Genomic DNA, 17,524 nt, shown 5'->3' with positions numbered 1-17,524 from the left:
TCTTTCAGTCGGAACCCGAGGGCTTTTCACATTTCCACTTGTACGTTTGTGCTGCTTTCCTCGTGAGATGGAGGAAAGAAATTCTAGAAGAAAGAGATTTTCAAGTAAGTAAACATGTTTCCAGAAGAGCTAAGGTTGGTTTTGTGCTGGGCGGTTTATTGCGCTTCTGTCTGTGGATGGTTGGGGGGGCTGCTAGCTCTGCTCCCGCTCCCCTCTGCTATCCAGCAGTGCCCAGCTGAGGACACAGAGTGACAGCATGACCCTAGAGGGGCATTGTGACCTCCAGTACACAGGTCACATCAAGGCACCTGACCTGGGAGCCTCTCTGAGGGCCGAAGGAGGGAGCAGGAGGTTCTGTTGCTCGCTTGTGGTGAACAGCTCTGCCCTCAGGTAGGCTGGACAGGCACGGGCCTCTGCCAGCCTGCAGGTGCCACCCAGGTGCTTCTAGGTGGAGAGAGGAGGTCATCATTGTCACTTCCACAGCTATCATTGGCAGTGGCTCACTGTACCCTTCAGGGAGCTTCCCAGGCTGGCCACTGCTCCTGCCCTGTTGCACATGTGCCAGAGACATCTGTGCTGCTCTGGGAATATGGAGACCCTGAGAGAGGCCATGCCCTAGCATGAGCAGGTGGACGTGTGGGCTCTCTGGACCGGTTTGCTTTCTCCTGTACATGTTTTCTTATCCCCAGTGGGTGCTTTAGAGTGGGGCTGGCTGAGCATCCCCTGGCCTGTGACCATTGCCTGTTTATGGAAGGGGAAGGCTCAGCTTCTCCAGTGCCCAGTGGCCACTCTCAGTGTGATTGTGGCCTGTATCTGGGCTCCCGTGGCCCTGTGTGTACTCTGTTCCCCTGCTGGCTCCTGGGAGGCTCTAGGAGCACTTGTTCTAGATCCTCCTTCCTGCCTGGCTCCAGAATTACACCCTGATTCCTTCAGGTTTCTGCTGTTTCCTGTGCAGCCCAGCCTGGATTTGGAGATGGGCAGGCAAGAACTCATAGTGTGTGTGCACACCTGGCTGCAGAGGCTGAAGCCCCTGTCACCCCAGAGGTCTCTGCAGCCCACTCTAGGCAGATGCAGGGTGAACCTCAGCATGACATCCACATGCTGGTAAGATGTGAGTGGCAGCAGAGGCAGCATTGACAGAGAAGGACTGTAAGAGGCAGACTTTGTCTGGGGTTGGACTTAGCAAGACCTGTCACGGTCTGTTTCCTTTTGTGTAAAAGGGGATAGCTGGGCCAGAGAAGCAAACCCAGGGGAGCCTGAGGCTAGGTTGTCCCCACTGTTCAAGTCCTCACATTCCATTTGCAGCAACCCAAGGATGGTGTTAAGCCATGTTGTTGTGAAAACTATCTTAATTGACCAGCAGTGTTTTTCTCTGTAAATGTGGAATGTGTTCCATTCTGACCTGCTCTGTCAGTGATGACTGTGAAGCAGTTTGATCAACGTAAAAACATTCTAACTAGACAACACTGAAAAAAGAAAGGGGAGAGAGAGAGAGAGAGAGGGAGAGAGGGAGAGAGGGAGAGAGGGAGAGAGGGAGAGAGAGAGAGGAAAGAAGAAAGAAAAGAAAGGAAAGAAAAAGAAAAGGAAGGAAGGAAGGAAAAGGAAGAAAAGAAAGAAGTGAGCGGCCTTTAGCAGGGACTTCATCTCCATCACTCCTCCTCTGGTCCCCTCCTCACAAGGTGGCACAGGACACACTGGACACAGAGCCCCAAAGCCTTTATTCCTGCTCTCGGATGTGTAGCAGTGTCACATGGCCCTGAGGCGGGGCACAGGACAGAGGTGGGAGCAGCCAATACACGGGGGACCACTGAGCCAGCTGGGGTTCTGCAGCACAGAGTGGCTGGGGGGACCTGCTGCAGCCCTGAGAGACAGCAGGGAAGACTCACAGTGAGAGGACCTGCCTTGGCTTAGCCTGCTGTATTTATCAAATGTTTGTTTAAAAAGACACCGTTTGCTCTTTAGCTGGACACTTTGTGGAGTTACAATGAGAAGGCACACCCCAGATGGCTCATTAAAATGTCTTGCCAGGGCCAGACATGATGGCGCCTGCCTGAAAATCCAGCCGCTCCATGAGGCTGAGGCAGAAGGGTCACAAATTCAAGCCTGGCCTGGGGAACGTAGCAACTTAGTGAGACCCTGTCTCAAAAAGGAAAAGGAAACAAGGTATGGGTTTGTAGCTGAGTGAGAAGGCCCTGGGTTCAGTCCCCAGTCCCCACCCTACAGGTCTTGCTGGCCCCCTCTGAGGTGCAGGGAGGACGGCAGACACCAGGGCTAGGTGTGGGTGCTGCTCAGGCCCAGGGCCCAGGAACCCCCAGCCCTCCCTGCACTTAGCCGGGTGGCAGAGGCTAGAAGGGCAGCTGCAAGCTGATTTCCCCCTCTGAGAACAAACTAAACTAAATTAGTGCTTTTCTTTATCATGGGGGCTGGATGGTGAGTGTGTTTAAGAACCCAATGTATTGTGGTGAATTGAACTAAATGGCAAGGAAATAGGAAGAGAAAACAGAAATTAAATAATGCAACTGAGGAGTCCTGGTGAGCATGGGATAATTGCTTTGCAGTTGTGACATTTTAAGAAGGCGCTTTTGTGCCCATGGCAAGCAGGCAGGATGGGTGAGCCCCCGACATGAGTCTTAGCTGCAGAATACTCTCAGCAAGAGTTTGAAGGCCCTTGCTCCTTGAAGTGCTGCAATCAATTGGTCTCTGTGGAAGAATGGGTCGCCGCAAGTCATTTCCATAGGTGGAACCGCACTGGTGTTTTGCTTGGTGGCTGTGGTTCATGGTGTGGTTCTGCTCAGGCCATGTGTTTGTGGCTGGAATGCAGCAGCCAGAGCAGTGCTTCCCAGATGCAGGCCGGAACCACAGGCATCACGGCCCAGGTGGTCATCTCTGGTGCTGGGTTAGGCTCATGGACCAGCCCGCTTTAGAAGTTGGGATTGGATATTTTTCTGTCTTTGAAACATGAGTTTTAAACTCTGTAAACCATAAAGAAATGAAACAGAGCAGCATAGGAAACACTGTACACTGTGACCACCTTTGGTCTAGATAGAAACGGCTGGCAGGTAAGTGGCGGGAGAGTTCTGGAGGGAACTGAGTGGTGGAATGGAGAATACATCTTTTTCATAAGTATTTATGGGACATTTGAAAAAATTAAGCCTCTAGCCTAGGCCTGAAAACCTTTCTATTTTTTTTTTCACTTAAATTCTTTTATTGGTACATTTTAGGTATACAACACAATTACATTTCTCATTGGGAACTTGTACCTTTACATGATGGATGATCTTAGTTCTTATTTTTTCCCCATTCCCTGTGTTCCCTTCACCCCCTCTACCCTTCCCTATTTACAAAGACTTTATTTCCATTTTTTCCATTTCTCATCATTTTTCCTTTCCCTTCTTTCCTTTCCCCTGCCCCTCCCACTTCCCCTACCCCTTTGGACCTTTTTTTCCTATTCCGCATTATCAATTATTCATTCTAATCATTGGCACATTTTAGGTATACAATATAATGACATTCATCATTGGAAATTTGCACCTTTACATAATCTCTCTTGGTTCTTATTTTCCCCCCTTGCCCAGCCCTCCCTTCAACCCCTCCATCCCTCCCTATTTACAAAGATTTTGTTTCCATTGTCTCATATTAATTCCATACCCTTCTTTCCTTTCCCCTACCCCTCCCACTTCGCCTTCCCCTCCCACTTCCCCTTCCCCTCCCACTTCCCCTTCCCCTCCCACTTCCCCTTCCCCTCCCACTTCCCCTTCTCCTTTGCCCCAAAACCTTTCTAAATCAGAAAAGCAATCATGGCATGGGGTGCATTGTCTGAGCATAAGCCTGTAAAATCAGGAAATAATGAAGATAACCGAGTAGGAAGCACTTGGATATTAAGAACCATTTCCAGTAACCTGTGGTGAGGCAGAAACAGCACCATGGTTCCAGGGAGATAACTAGTCACAGGAGGCATGGTCAGTGCTGGCCTTGTACACAAATCTAAAGCCAAAGTGCTTTTAGTATTGAAACATTTTTCCAAGAATTCAACTACGCCTTTAACTCAAAAAGTTAAAAGAGGAAAAATAAAATCAGCTTCTGATAAAGATGATAAAGATGTTAATGTATAAAAATGAAAGGCTAGACAACAAGTTGATGAGCAGATCACTCGGTGTTCCCAGAGGGGTGGTTACAACAGCTAACAAAGTAGGCAGACCTGGCAGCAGAGCCAGGCGTGAGGCAGACAGACAGGCCTCCTCGGCGTTCAAAAGAGGGATTTATATATTTTGAGAGAATATGGAGTGCTCAGATTGCATAAGATAAGGGTTTTGAAAAAGTCCCAACAACCTGAATGGACCTAGTATTTAAATTTGGGATAAATTTATTGCCAAAGCCTTTCTTTTGAGGCCAGCAGGCATCTCTGCTGTGAGCTTTTTCATTATTCCACATGCTCTTGCTCCAGAGAGGAGCGGAGAACCTGGTGTCCTGTCTCGGAGCTGGAGTCAGCCTGTCCTGGGCTTGGCTGCCTGTAACTTCTGTCCCTCTCTCCCTCCTTGGTCCACTCCTGCTGCTGTAGCAAAATACCTGAGACTGAGTAATTCATAAATAATAGGAATTTGTTGCTTGCAGTTTTAGAGGCTAGAAGGGAACTGAGATAGCAGAACTGGGTGTGTAGGCCTGCATTTGTCCAAGGCTTCACCCTAAATAGACCAGCAACAAAAGTTGGCCTCCCTGGGCACTCAGCCCTGGCTCACCTCCCACCCATCAGCAGTGGGAGTTTACGTTCTGTTTGTGACGTAGTGCCCCATTACTTCTAAATGGGCCGGAGCCCCAGCATCTGGGCCATGACAATGGTGGGTCACTCCTGTGTGGCCCCTTTAGTGACTTAGAAGACCCTGCTGTCCCCGGCAGTATGGATCTCAGGCCTGTCAGTCCCAACAGGTCTCTGTGTTCTGTCCCACGAAGTGCCAGCCTCCTAGAGCAGAGCCACTGCTGTCATGATTCACACACTGGGGCCCCGCTTGTCACCTTGGGGTGTCCTGTCTACGGGATCACTGAATGGGCCCCAACCCAGTGTGTCTCTGTCCCACCAGCTGGTCTGGCATTGCTGAGTGGCCCCTGAGGGTTAGTAGTAGTGTACAGGTTTGCATTCTATCCAGTGTTCATCTGGAGCAGCAAATGTCATGAAATGCCAAGGAAGAGATCAATTGTCTCCCACTTTACCATTTCAAGACGTCTTAAAGACAAAATTGGGTCAATTGAAAGCTATTCTTCAGGGTGGATTGTTGTGCCTTCCTCCAAGTGGTTGTGTCCGAGTGTGGCTTGTGCGGCCGTGTGGTGGAGCACAGGGCTTGTGTGGCCTTCTCTGTGGGGTTTGCCTGGCTGTGTAGTATGTTAGCTGCTTATACTGTTTGTAAACAGGACTCCTGGGGCCCAGACCCCACCTGCCGAGTTCCGAGGTAACATCATGGAACTCCCCGGAAGGAGGAAGCTGTCTGTAGTATCTGGGCACTAGCAGGTTGGGGAGGGCTGTACTCATAGGCTGGGGCCCTGGCCTTTCACAGGCGACAGCAAGATGAAGGACAAGAGTGAAATCTGGCTAGTGTCTGTCAGGGCTGAAGAGGAGGCCCTCATCGGGTGAGGGTGAGCCAACTGCTTTGTCAAATGGCACAGCAGGGCGACAGCCCTTCATGTACTCTGCTGGCCAGGAGAGAGCAGATTCCAAGGACCAGCCAGGCGGTTCCTCTCCACTTCCAGGGCCGCACAGGAGGGAGAGGAAGGAGCAGAGGCTGGAAGCCAGGGAGCCATGGCTTGCCCAGAGCAAGGAGTGCAGAGCGGCCAGCTGAATGACGGTGTGGCCAGGAGGAGGCGACAGGGAGGAGGCTGGTTGGAAATGGCAGCTGCTGCATGTGGCCTTGGGGTGGGGTAGGGCACAGGAGAGGACTAGCCCCAGAGATAGGGGAGCAGTGGCCGAAGGGTGAAGGAGACAGGTTGTGTGGCTTCAGCCTGAGGTTGGCTGTCCCTTGGTACTGGGCCCCCAGGGGTCTGGAGTAAGCTGGGGTTCAGATGAGGTCCTGAGTCCAGAGAGCCTGAGTGCGGGACCCTGACTTGGCTATGCAGGGGCACAGAGAAGGATGAGCAGCACCTGCAGGAACCTGGCCAGGCAGCAGCAGGACATGAGGGCAGGAAAGGGCAGGAGCCTGCAGCCAACTGGGAGGAGGAGAACAGGCCAGAAGCTGAGGGCCGAAGGGACTGCTAGCATTTGTGCTGCAGGGAGTGGGCACGGGGACCAGATATGCCCCGCAGCCCCTCCCCAAGACCAGACAGCCCAGCTTGCAGCTCTGGAGGGATTAGTGCACTTCCAGTTGGTCTGGGGTGTGAGCATGAGTCCTGACAAGTCAGTCTTGGGGATTAAGAGCACCTGTTGGGTTTCTAAAGTGTGCTCCTGGGTGTGTCAGGTGGGCCTTGGAGGTGTGAGCGGACAACTACACCTGGTCCCTCGCCCCTTCCTCTCTGCTGTTCCCCTGCTTTGCTTCCTGGCCAGTGTGAACTGAGCAGCTTTGCTCTGCCATTCCCTGTTGCCTCGATTTTTCTGCTTTGGAGCCAACCACCCATTTCTCAGATCTCCTGAAAATGTCCGCCAAATTCAACCTCTCCTTCCCTAAGTTGGGGTCTCAGGTACCATGTCCCAGGACAGGAGAGTGACTAATGTAGTAGAGGTGTTTCTTGGAGACATCCTGCAGCCAGGGCGAGTAGGGAGCCCAGCAGATGAGAGCGCCTGGCTTCCCAGGTCCACACGTAAGCACTGGTGGTCACTGCTTCTCCGACTTGGAGAGAGGCTCCTTGTTAGCTGATGACCCTTGCTACGGCAATGGCAGCAGGGTGTGCAGGTCCAAGTCACTTCTGAGGAAAGTGGGGTGTCGGCTGCAAAGTTTAATAGCAGCTTTCTCATCAGAATAAATGATTGAAGGCTGAAGATGAGGTGCAAGGAAAGATGGGAGGCGCAAGATGGCCAGAAGAGGCCCTGGGGGCGGGCTGACGAGGGTCTGAGGCCCAGGGGGCTAACGAGACCTTTTTCTCTGTGGCTTAGTTACAGCAAGAGAAATGTGGGCTGAACTGAAAAAACTTCCTGGAGACACTGAGAGTGGCTTGCCAGGGACATCCTGCTGGCCTGTGGGGAAGGGTGGGGACCTGGTGAGCAGCACATGCTGGGGGCCCCAGAGCCGGATGGCGGGAGCACCCGCCCTAGCTGGTACCCAGAGGACAGGGACAATGTGAGCTGGGCTTGTGCTGTCCCAGCGCTGTGCCGGCAGAGCTGGCAGCTCATGGCACCCAGAGAGGAAGAAGACAGGATGTTTTCGGGAAGGGTGGGCCTTTCCAGGCAGGAAGAACCCAGGGCTGATGCCCCACCCTGCACCACTCTGGGAAGGAGCCAGGAGGCTCCACACACTTTCTTCTCCTGGCTGAGTCTGCCCTGTGCAAGTGCACACCCTGCATGGGGCCCATGCAAGTGCATACTCTGAGGCAGGACTGGGACAAGTGCCAGCACAGTTTTGCAGCCAGCAGCAGGCCTTACACAACTGCCCCACTGTGGGCGCTCAGTCCCACAGGGAGGGCAAGAGGAGCAACCTGCCTTCTGACTTGGAAATAGGAGTGGAGGTTCCGGTTGTACCCGGGCTCAGCTGCTCTGGGGCCTAGGAATCTGGTGTGGAGCCCACTCCCCAGCAGGGCCTCCCAGGGTCCTATCCCTACCTGGACTGGGGGCCCAGAGGCTGCCATCCACTGGCCAGAAGGGAGGTAGGATGGTGAGATGAACCGAAATACCACCGAACTTCTCATCCAGACAGGAGCCCAGAGCTGCTCGTTCTTCACACACACAGACGTGCAGCCACCCATGTGGAGACAGACGTGTGAGTATACACATGAGTACAAGAATGCATGCCTGCACACAAGTATGTGCTTGGATGCATACGAGCACACAAGTTACACGGCACATATGGATACCCTGCACACACAAACACAGCACACAGGGACACACAGTACACACATGCACACAGAACACATTCACATGCACACACACGGACATGCATACATACACACCGTTAGAATCTCTCAGGAAATGAGATTAATTGATTTTTTTTTTTTAATCTTTGGAAAACAAACCTTTTTTCTCTTTGCAATTGGAGAATTCTTACTTAAATAGCCATAAAGAAAACTGCTTTGCCTCGTCGAGAGTGTATTTGGATTTCTTCTGCCACGATGACCCCTGTGCTTTCATTATTACAAGGAGAGTCTCTGAGTGGCATTTGGCTTTCACACACAGCCCCCCACTTCCCCTGTCTAGAGGGAAGGCGGCCCTCTCGGTGTGCGGAAGGAGGGGACTGCTATCCACCTCATAGTCCTTCACTGGCATGATGTTCAGATGTTCAGTGGCAGTGGTGCTCATTCTCTTTGGGGCATAGGGTCTTCATCTTTGCCCCAAGGTCCCCCCTTCTGTAAGGACTCTGGCCCAGTCCTGCCCATCCACCGTTCCTAGTGCCCACATTCTTTCCACATTTCCTCCCCTGGATCATCACCGCTTCCCAGAGGGAGCCCCATTGGTAGAGAGTCAGTGAGTAACGGGGGCAGGAAGGAGTTGCTGGCCTGGCCCGGCCCAGCTCGGCTCAGTCCTGCGCTCCTGGCCACCCCAACGTGGCCGCTTGTAGTAGGGGTGCCCCTTGGCTAGTGCACACCCATCTTCCGGAGAGATGCAGGTGCCTCGTTGATTCCAGATCTGTTGAGATCATTTTCCCTGCAAGAACTGAGCTCATGGAGCAGTTCTTGGAGACAGAAATGAAAGCCTGCAGAAAATCGATTTTTGTCCCATGACTGTGCTCAGACATACCTATATATTTTATTAAATCATCCTTCTCTGCGAGGGATTTCACTTTCTTCAGGGTGAGCAGCTGGAACCTCAACTTATGTGGCCTGGGGCTGCGGCTGGCTTGTTAACGATCACCTCAGGCATCTGGCTTGATGAGGCTGCGCTTTGCTCCATGTCCAAGGCTGTCAGGTGTCTGCGCCTCCTAAGGCCATTGAAAGACCCAGTGCTTTACAATGTGTGTGGCTCAGATAAAGGTGACTGTCACCTGAGTAGAACCAAAGGGCATTCTGTGTGTAGTGCGCACTGTGTGTGCACACGTAGGCCTACCACACCCATTCACCCAAGGGTCCAGCTTTACAGGGTATTCCTTTCCTGTTTTGAAATTATACCATGTTTTTTTTTTCAGTTCTTTTATTGGTACATTTTAGGTATACAATTCGTTTACATTTATCATTGGGTATTTGTACCTGTACATGATATATCTTGGTTCTTATTTTTTTTCCCCATTACCTGTGCACCCTTCACCCCCCCCACCCTTCCCTATTTACACAGATTTCATTTCCATTTTTTTTTTCTTTTCTCATAGTTTTTCTTTCCCTCTTTTCCTTTCCCCTTCCCCTCCCTTCACTCCTTCGTCTTTGGACCTTTTTTCCTATTTCAAATTATCCATTATTCATTTTAATCATTTTAACCCTTGTTTACACTATCAGTTTCTCACACTAGTGAAACTATTCGGTATTTACACACGTGTGTCCTATTTATTTCACTTAAGAGTATGTCCTCGATATGCATCCATTTAGCTACACATGACTCTAGTTTTTCGTTCTTTATTGCTGAGTAGTACTCAATTTTATAAAAAAACCACATTTTCTTTATCCAGTCTCCAATTGATGGGCACTTGGGCTGTTACAAACTGTGCCACTATAAACGTAGGTGCACATATATCACTGTGGTATGATTCTTTTAATTCTTTTAGGAAGATACCCAGCAGGGGAATAGCTGGGTCAAATGGGACCTCTAATCCTTGTTCTCTGAGGTATTTCCAGTCTGTGGAGTGGTTGCACCAGTCTGCACTCCCACCAGCAATGGAGAAGGGTTCCTTTCTCCCCACACCCCTGCCAGCATTTGTTATTTGTTGATTTCTTGATAGCAGCCATTCTTTCTGGGGTGAGGTGGAATCTCAGTGTTGTTTTCATCTGCATCTAATGACGAGTGATGTTGAACATTTTTTCATATATTTGTTTGCTGCTTTTACTTCCTTGTCTGAGAAATGTCTCTTCATTTCATATGCGCATTTTGAATTGGGTCTTTGAATTTGAGGGGGTCTGATTTTTTTCAATTCTTTATATATTCTAGATAGTAGTTCTTTGTCTGAGGTGCACCTGCTAAAATTTTTTTCCCTATATTGTAAGTTGTCTATTAGCTCTGTTGGTGGTTTCTTTTGCAGTGCAGAAGCTTTTTAATAAGATGAGATCCCAGTTGTTGATTCTTTCTGCTAGTTTCCGTGCTGCTGAGGTTTTGTTCATGAAGTCTTTTCCTATGCCAATGTCTTCCAGAGTTCTACCTAACTTATCTTCCAGCAAGTTTAGTGTTTCTGTCTTAATATTTATATCTTTAATCCACTTTGATCTTAGTTTAGTTTAGTGCATGGTGATAGGTATGGGCCTAGTTTCAATCTCTGGCAGGTTGAAATCCAGTTTTTCCAACACCATTTATTAAAAAGGCTATCTTTCCTCCAATGAGGGTGGTTGGCTCCTTTGTCAAAGATGAGGTGGCTGAGCATGTCTGGAGTTGTTTCTGCATCTTCTAGTCTATTCCACTGATCCTCAGGTCTGTTCCTTTGCCAGTACCATGCTGATTTTATCACAGTGTCTTGTAGTATAGTTTCAAGTTGGGGGTTGTGATACCCCCAGCCATGTCTTTGTTGCTTAGAATTGCTTTAGCTATTCTAGGTCTCTTCTGGTTCCAAATGAATTTTTGGATTGTTTTCTCTAGTTCTGTGAAGTATGTTGTTGGAATTTCAATTGGCATTGCATTGAATCTATATAGTAGTTTTGGAAGTATGGCCATTTTGACTATATTGGTTCTTCCTACCCAGGAACAAGAGATGTCTTTCCATTTTCTTGTATCCTCTTCGATCTCTTTTTTCAGAGTGTTGTAGTTTTCAGTGTAGGGGTCTTTTGATTCCTTTGTTAGATTGACTCCTAGATATTTCATTTTTTTGGATGCTATTGTAAAAGGAATTGTTTCCCTAATTTCTCTCTCAGTGAGTCTGTTATTTGTATATAAGAAGGCTATTGTTTTTTGAGTGTTGACCTTATATCCAGCTACTCTACTGAATCTGTCAATTAAGTCTAGAAGTCTTTTGGTGGAGTTTTTTGGGTATTCTATGTAAAGTATCATATCGTCAGCAAATAATGACAGTTTAACTTTTTCTTTTCCTATCTTTATTCCTTTTATTTCTTTCTCTTTTCTAATTGCTGTGGCTAATGTTTCCAGAACTATATTGAACAGGAGTGCTGATAGTGGGCATCCTTGTCTTGTTCCTGATTTTAGCGTGAAAGTTTTCAGCTTTTGACCATTTAGTATGATGTTGGCTGTTGGTTTTTCATAGATAGCCTTAATCAGGTTAAGATAAAGACCTTCTATTCCAATTTTCTGTACGGTTTTTATCATGAATGGGTGCTGGATTTTGTCGAATGCTTTTTGTGCATCTATTGAGATGATCATATGGTTTTTGTCCTTGACTCTGTTAATATGGTGTATTACATTTATTGATGTACGAATGTTGAACCATCCTTGCTTCCCTGGGATAAATCTGACTTGGTCAGGGTGTCTGATCTTCTTGATGACCCTCTGTATTCTGTTCGCCAGTATCTTGTTGAGGATTTTTGCATCTATGTTCATTAGAGAGATTGGCTTGTAGTTCTCTTTGGGTTGAGTCTTTCCCTGGTTTTGAATCAAAGTAACACTTGCTTCCAGGAATGAATTTGGAAGCCTTGCTTCCCTTTCAATTTCCTTGATGAGTTTAAAGAGTAATGCCATTAGTTCTTTAAATGTCTTGTAAAATTCATCAGTGAAGCCATCCGGACCTGGGCTTTTCTTTGTTGGTAAATATTTTATTACATTTTCAATTTCACTCATTGTAATTGGGATGTTTAGAATTTCTATATCTTCTTCATTTAACTTTGGCAATTCGTATGTATCTAGGAATCTGTCCATTTCTTCTGTGTTTTCCATTTTATTGGAGTAGAGGTTCTCGAAGTAGGTATTGATGATCCTCTGGATTTCTGTTGGATCTGTTGTGACTTCACCTTTTTCATTTTTAATTGCATGTATTTTTGCCTTTTCTTTCCTTTTTTTGATAAGGTTGGCTAAAGATTTATTGATTTTATTTATTCTTTCAAAAAACCAACTCTTTGATTCATTGATTTTTTTTGTATTGTTCTCTTAGTCTCCATTGCATTGATTTCTGCCCTAATCTTTATAATTTCCTCTCTTGTACGAGCTTTGGATTCATTACGCTCTTCTTTTTCTAGGAGCTTGAGGTTCTGCATTAGGTTATTTATCTGAGTTTTCTCTGTTTTCCTAATATGGGCATTCACTGCTATGAATTTCCCGCGTAGAACTGCTTTCATTGTGTCCCATAGATTCCTGTATGTTGTACTGGCATTTTCATTTATTTGTAGAAACTGTTTAATTTTTTCTTTAATTACTTCTGTGACCCATTGGTTGTTCAGGAGGGTGTTATTCAGTTTCCATGTGTTTGTTGGGGTTTTGAGGTTTCTTATGTTATTGATCTCCAATTTTATTGCACTATGATCTGGTAATATACAGGGGGTAACTTCAATTCTTTTACATTTACTTTTATGTCCTATGAGCTAACATGTGGTCTATTTTGGAGAATGACCTGTGTGCAGCCGAAAAGAATGTGTATTCTGATTTTGTGGGGTGGAACACTCTGTAAACATCTATTAAGTCCATTTGTTCAGTAGCTTGGTTCAGTTCTAGAATTTCCTTGTTAACTTTTTGTCTAGATGTCTGTTTATTTGTGATAGTGGGGTATTGAGGTCCCCCACTACAATTGTGCTAGTGTTTATTTGGTTTTTCATGTCTATTAATATTTGTTTTGTATAGTTGGGGGCATTTGTATTTGGTGCATATATATTTAGGATTGTCATCTCTTCCTCTTGGATTGTTCCCTTCACAAGGATGTAGTGACCATCTTTGTCTCTCTTAATTAGTTTTGCTTTGAAATCTACTTTGTCTGCAAATAAGATTGCTACCCCTGCTTTCTTCTGGGTTCCTGTGGCGTGGAGAACTGTTTTCCATCCTTTTACTTTCAGTCTATGAGTTTCTTTTTGAGTTAGGTGTGTTTCTTGTATACAGCATATTGTTGCATTTTCATTTTTAATCCATTCTGCCAGTCTGTTTCTTTTGATTGGTGAATTGAGGCCATTAACATTGATGGTTATAATTGATAGATATTGATTTATCCTTGTCATGATGTTTTACTTTTGTTGGCTCTTTTATTTCTTATTTTTTCCCCCTTTCCCTTTAGTGTCTTACCTTGCCTGGTGGCTTCCCTCTGTTGGGCCTCATGGAATTGTGACTTTCATTGCTTTTTTCTAGGACATTGTTTAGAATTGCTTGTAGTGGTGGTTTGGTGTTCATGAAATTTCTCAGGTGTTCTTTGTCGTGGAAGTATCTAATTTCCCCATTGATTCTGAAAGATAATTTTGTAGGATACAACAGTCTAGGTTGGAAGTTATTTTCTTTTAGGGCTTGAAATACTTCACTCCAGGCTCTCCTTGATTTGAGAGTTTGTGTTGAGAAGTCTGCTGTGATTCTGATGGGCTTTCCTTTGTAGGTGATTTGTTTCTTTTCTCTAACTGCTTGTAGGATTTTGTTTTTCTGTTGGGTTTCTGGGATCTTGACTATTATATGTCTAGATGTAGATTTTTTTGATCATGGCTAGTTGGAGTTCTGTATGCCTCAATTATCTGTATGTCCAATTCTCTACCTCTGTCTAGGAAGTTTTCCACTATTACTTCTGTGAACAGTTTTTTTATGTCAATTGTGCTTCCTCCTGTTTTTTCATGGACTCCTATCAGTCTTAAGTTATTCTTCTTTGCATCGTCTAGCAGTTGTTGGATTGATTTCTCATGGTCCCTTACTATTTTTAAGAAATCTCTATTTTCATGGTCTTTAACGACGATCCTGTCTTCTATATCTGATATTCTATCTTCAGATTCCCTTAATCTGCTGTGGATACTTTCAGCGGAGTTTTTGATCTCTTGAATATCTGTTTGACTCTGTTTCATGGATTCCATTTCTTTCTTATGGTGGGCGATCGTGGTTTCCATTTCTTTCTTATGCTGGGTATTCATGGCTTCCAGCATGTTTCTGAGCTCATCTATTTTTTTATCTGTTTCTGTTCTAGATCCTCTAATCATGTCTTTCACTCTGCTCACCATCTCTTCGGATATCTGGGAGATTATTTCTGCTTTGAACTTTTCTAGAGCCTCATTCATCTGTTTTGTTTACTTCCTGTGCTATCAGTTCAGGGTATCCAGGTGGTTGGTTATGGGACTTTTCCATCTCATTTCCCCCAGAATTTACCCTTGGTGGGGTGGAAATCTGAGTTTGTGCCTTGCTTAAATGTCTTCTCATTTTTGTTTTTGGTACTGTCCTTGGTTTAACTCCTGGCTTGATAGTTTGAAATTGCTCATTGTAGGTATCTTTATTGCTTGTAATTAGAACCCTTATTTAATGATTGCTTCTCAGAGGTGTCTTCCAGATATAGCTGGTCTTTTAAGTTTTGAGTCTCTAATGACTCTAAGGCTATCTCATTTTCCTTATACTGGGAAGGTTCATTGACTAGATCAATACCCATACCTTAGCCCAAGTGATACAATCAGCAACACCATTGCATCAAGTACATCTTCAAAAATGACATTTTGTGGTAGTTATTAATCTATCACCTTTAGCTGTGTGAATTAAATCAAGATCAAGGACCAACCCAATATATGGTGAATAAACTCTTCAATATAACAACTTTACCCTTTGGGATGGGGAGTTAGAAGGGGTTGGGGAGGGAGGGACAGATGGGAAGAAGGATAGGGGAAGGTTAGCAGTGTGGTCAGAGCACACAGGTGAGAAGGAAAAAGAGAATAATAGGAAAATAAAGAAGAACTCCGAATGAGGACCAAAACAGGGACAAAAAGGGAAGATGAACAATGTGGGAGAGCAAGAGAGTGAGTGTAAGAGAGAAAGGAAAGAGAAAAGAAAGAAGAAAAGGAAAGGAAAAAAGGAGAGAAAAACAAATATTTGCAAAGAGTAGGGAAAAAATTAAGGATACGAGGAGCAAAAGAATAGAAAAGAGAAAAAAACCAAAATAATAAAACTAATTTGGGGAATAAAAAATAACCATGAAGATGAAGGGTCTCTTTCAGGGTATGTCTCTGCTGTCACAACAGACAACGTGGGTAGCAGTGTGCAGATATAAGTCAATGAGTCTCAGCAAGCTAGTCGCAGACCCGTGAGATTCAGGCAGATTTCTGGCTGCAAGTCCCAAGTTGAGCTCCCTGTCTTCCTATAGGGTTGAACTCTGCAGAGTTGTACTGCAGGTTCCAGCTGCCCTTCCCCTGAAGATAGTCCTGGTCCCGATGGGAGGTGAAGATGACTCTAACTTACCCAGTACAGTGGTCTGGTGCTCCAGTGTCCTCTGCATCTTTGTAGTATGGAACCAGGTGGCTGTACAGAGAATATGCCAGAGGAGCGGGGGAGGAGGTGTCCAGTGGATTGCTGCCAGGGCACAGGCTGATTCGGTGCATTCCTTGCCACTCGCGACATTGCTAGGGCGTCCGCAGACCTGCCTGTCTGCAGCAGGCTGATTCGGCACGTTCTGTGCGACTCGCAATGTTGCTCGAAATTATACCATCTTAATGTCACCTCTTAGGCACTGATTCTCCAACTTCTTGCAGCCTGGGTCCTGTCCCTCAGTGATTTCTGCATGTTTCTTGAGAACCGCATGTCTTATGATTTTGTGTGAATAGTTCTCCAACTTAAGAAACCGTGCCATCACTGACTGGAGAGAGATCCTGAGATCTTCAGGATTGTTGCCTGCTAACCCAGGGCTCCCTCATAGACAGCATTTTCTCCACTTTATAGAGTGGAGCTCGACAGAGTAGGAGCCCTGGAGAGGTGGGGCACAGGGTCCCGGGCCCTTCCCGGTGTCCTCTGCGTGTGCATTGGTGGAAGGTGGTGGGTTCTTCTGGCCTCCCCCTGCTCTCCTCTGCAGGTGGCTACTCAGCCACCTAAGTCATGTTTGCTTTCTGTTTTTGTATTTACCTCTTTCTAAATAGCTGATTCTTGCTGTCTCAACCTTAAATGAATTTCCACAGCAGGAAAAGGGAAGATGAGAATGTAGCCGTCACCCCTGCCAGCATCCCTGGCACACACAGTGGGGACATCCTGTGTCCCTCCCCAGCCCCTGGTGAGCTGCTGTGACCTCTGCATGGCTGTGTGAGTATGGATCCTGCTGAGGCCAGGGCACATGTTGTGATGTCCATCTTGTACACTTGAGTGTCCATGGCCATAGCCATCCATCCCTCTGATCTCCGCAGAGCGCTCCTTGTCATCCCTGGCAGCTGATTGAGGGACACAGTCTCCTTGGAACAAATGCCACCAAGGGTATTCTGCACCTGTGTCTGCCTAGAGCCAGCCCTCCTATCCTCCTGAGACAGTTGCTGTGTTGCAGAATTTAAGAGATAGGAGAAACCACAGGTGAGACAGGAGGGTTTATTCTAGGATTTTAGGTACGTATCAGCCCAGTGGACTCGTGTCCAAAAGCTGAGTCCAGAATAAAGGAAGGGCTCTAGTTTTATATATGTTGTCGAGGGGGTTGGTCTACCTGACAACATGAAACTTGTGGACAGAAGCCGAACAAAGGCAATTAGTCCAGCTTGTGACAGTTTTGTAACTTAGCATATCTTGGGGGCCTTGAAAGGGTAAAAATAGGATCTTATGAGAACAGGAGATTGTGGAACCTTACTTACACTGACAAAGTTACTAATTTTATTTGTAATAGAACAAAGAAAAAAGCCATAGGGAAGGGGAAATCTAAAGGGGAATTTGCTTAGTTTGGGGAAACGTGGTTTGTCTTTCTTTGGTAAATCCTGCTCCAGCTGTGCACTGCCTTTTCCTGGGCCCCTCCTCTGTTCCACTGACCTGGAGGGCCTGAGCCTGGTGGCCTTTTGTTGTTGTTGTTGTTGTTTTTTTTTGGTACCGGGGATTGAACTTCGGTCCTTGCAGTTGTGTAGCAGGTGGCGGAACCACTGAGCTACATCCCTGGCCCCCTGGTGGCCTTCTGCTTGTTCCTCCTTTGATGGGATACAGCCTGGACACTGGGAGGGGAGGTGCCCTGGACGGGGTGGGCTGCTGCTGTCTGCAGCAGAGGTGCAGGAGGTCAGGGTGTGGAGGTCAAGGCTGGTTGCCTGTGGGCTTTGGAAGCCACTGCTCTGCTCTCTTTTGGCCTCTGCTGTTGCCTCAGAAGCCCTGGCTGCCACCTCCCTTCATTTCTTTACTTGCCACCTTTTGGTACCCTCTGTCCCCTGTCCCTCACACCCGTGCTCCAGGGTACTGTGGCCATGGGGCTTAATCCTGGCTGAGCAGTTG

At 46.8% G+C, this 17,524-nt stretch overlaps 1 protein-coding gene across 19 annotated transcripts in view; it reads left to right on the top strand.

Moving 5' to 3' along the window:
* The window catches only part of Tbc1d22a (TBC1 domain family member 22A), a 448,179-nt gene that overhangs the window by 305,767 nt on the left and 124,888 nt on the right, over positions 1-17,524 (top strand). For 17 of the 19 annotated variants that reach the window (XR_015452208.1, XR_015452207.1, XR_015452209.1 and 14 more), the window contains one exon: positions 9-104. The exons of the other annotated variants lie outside the window; for them this stretch is intronic. Coding sequence is in view for 14 of the 17 variants with exons in the window: in XM_087213680.1 (XP_087069806.1) it covers positions 9-104 (96 nt within the window). In the remaining 3 variants the exon portion in view is untranslated. The remainder of the gene's footprint in view (positions 1-8; positions 105-17,524) is intronic. 19 annotated transcript variants of the gene reach the window in all.

The sequence above is a fragment of the Heterocephalus glaber genome, unplaced genomic scaffold (assembly GCF_053883595.1).
Source record: "Heterocephalus glaber isolate CG9 unplaced genomic scaffold, H.glaber_assembly_v1.0 deba00001444, whole genome shotgun sequence".
Classification (NCBI taxonomy): Eukaryota; Metazoa; Chordata; class Mammalia; order Rodentia; family Bathyergidae; genus Heterocephalus; species Heterocephalus glaber.
The sequence above is the reverse complement of the archived record's forward strand: the minus strand, read 5'-3'. Positions and strand labels throughout refer to the sequence as shown.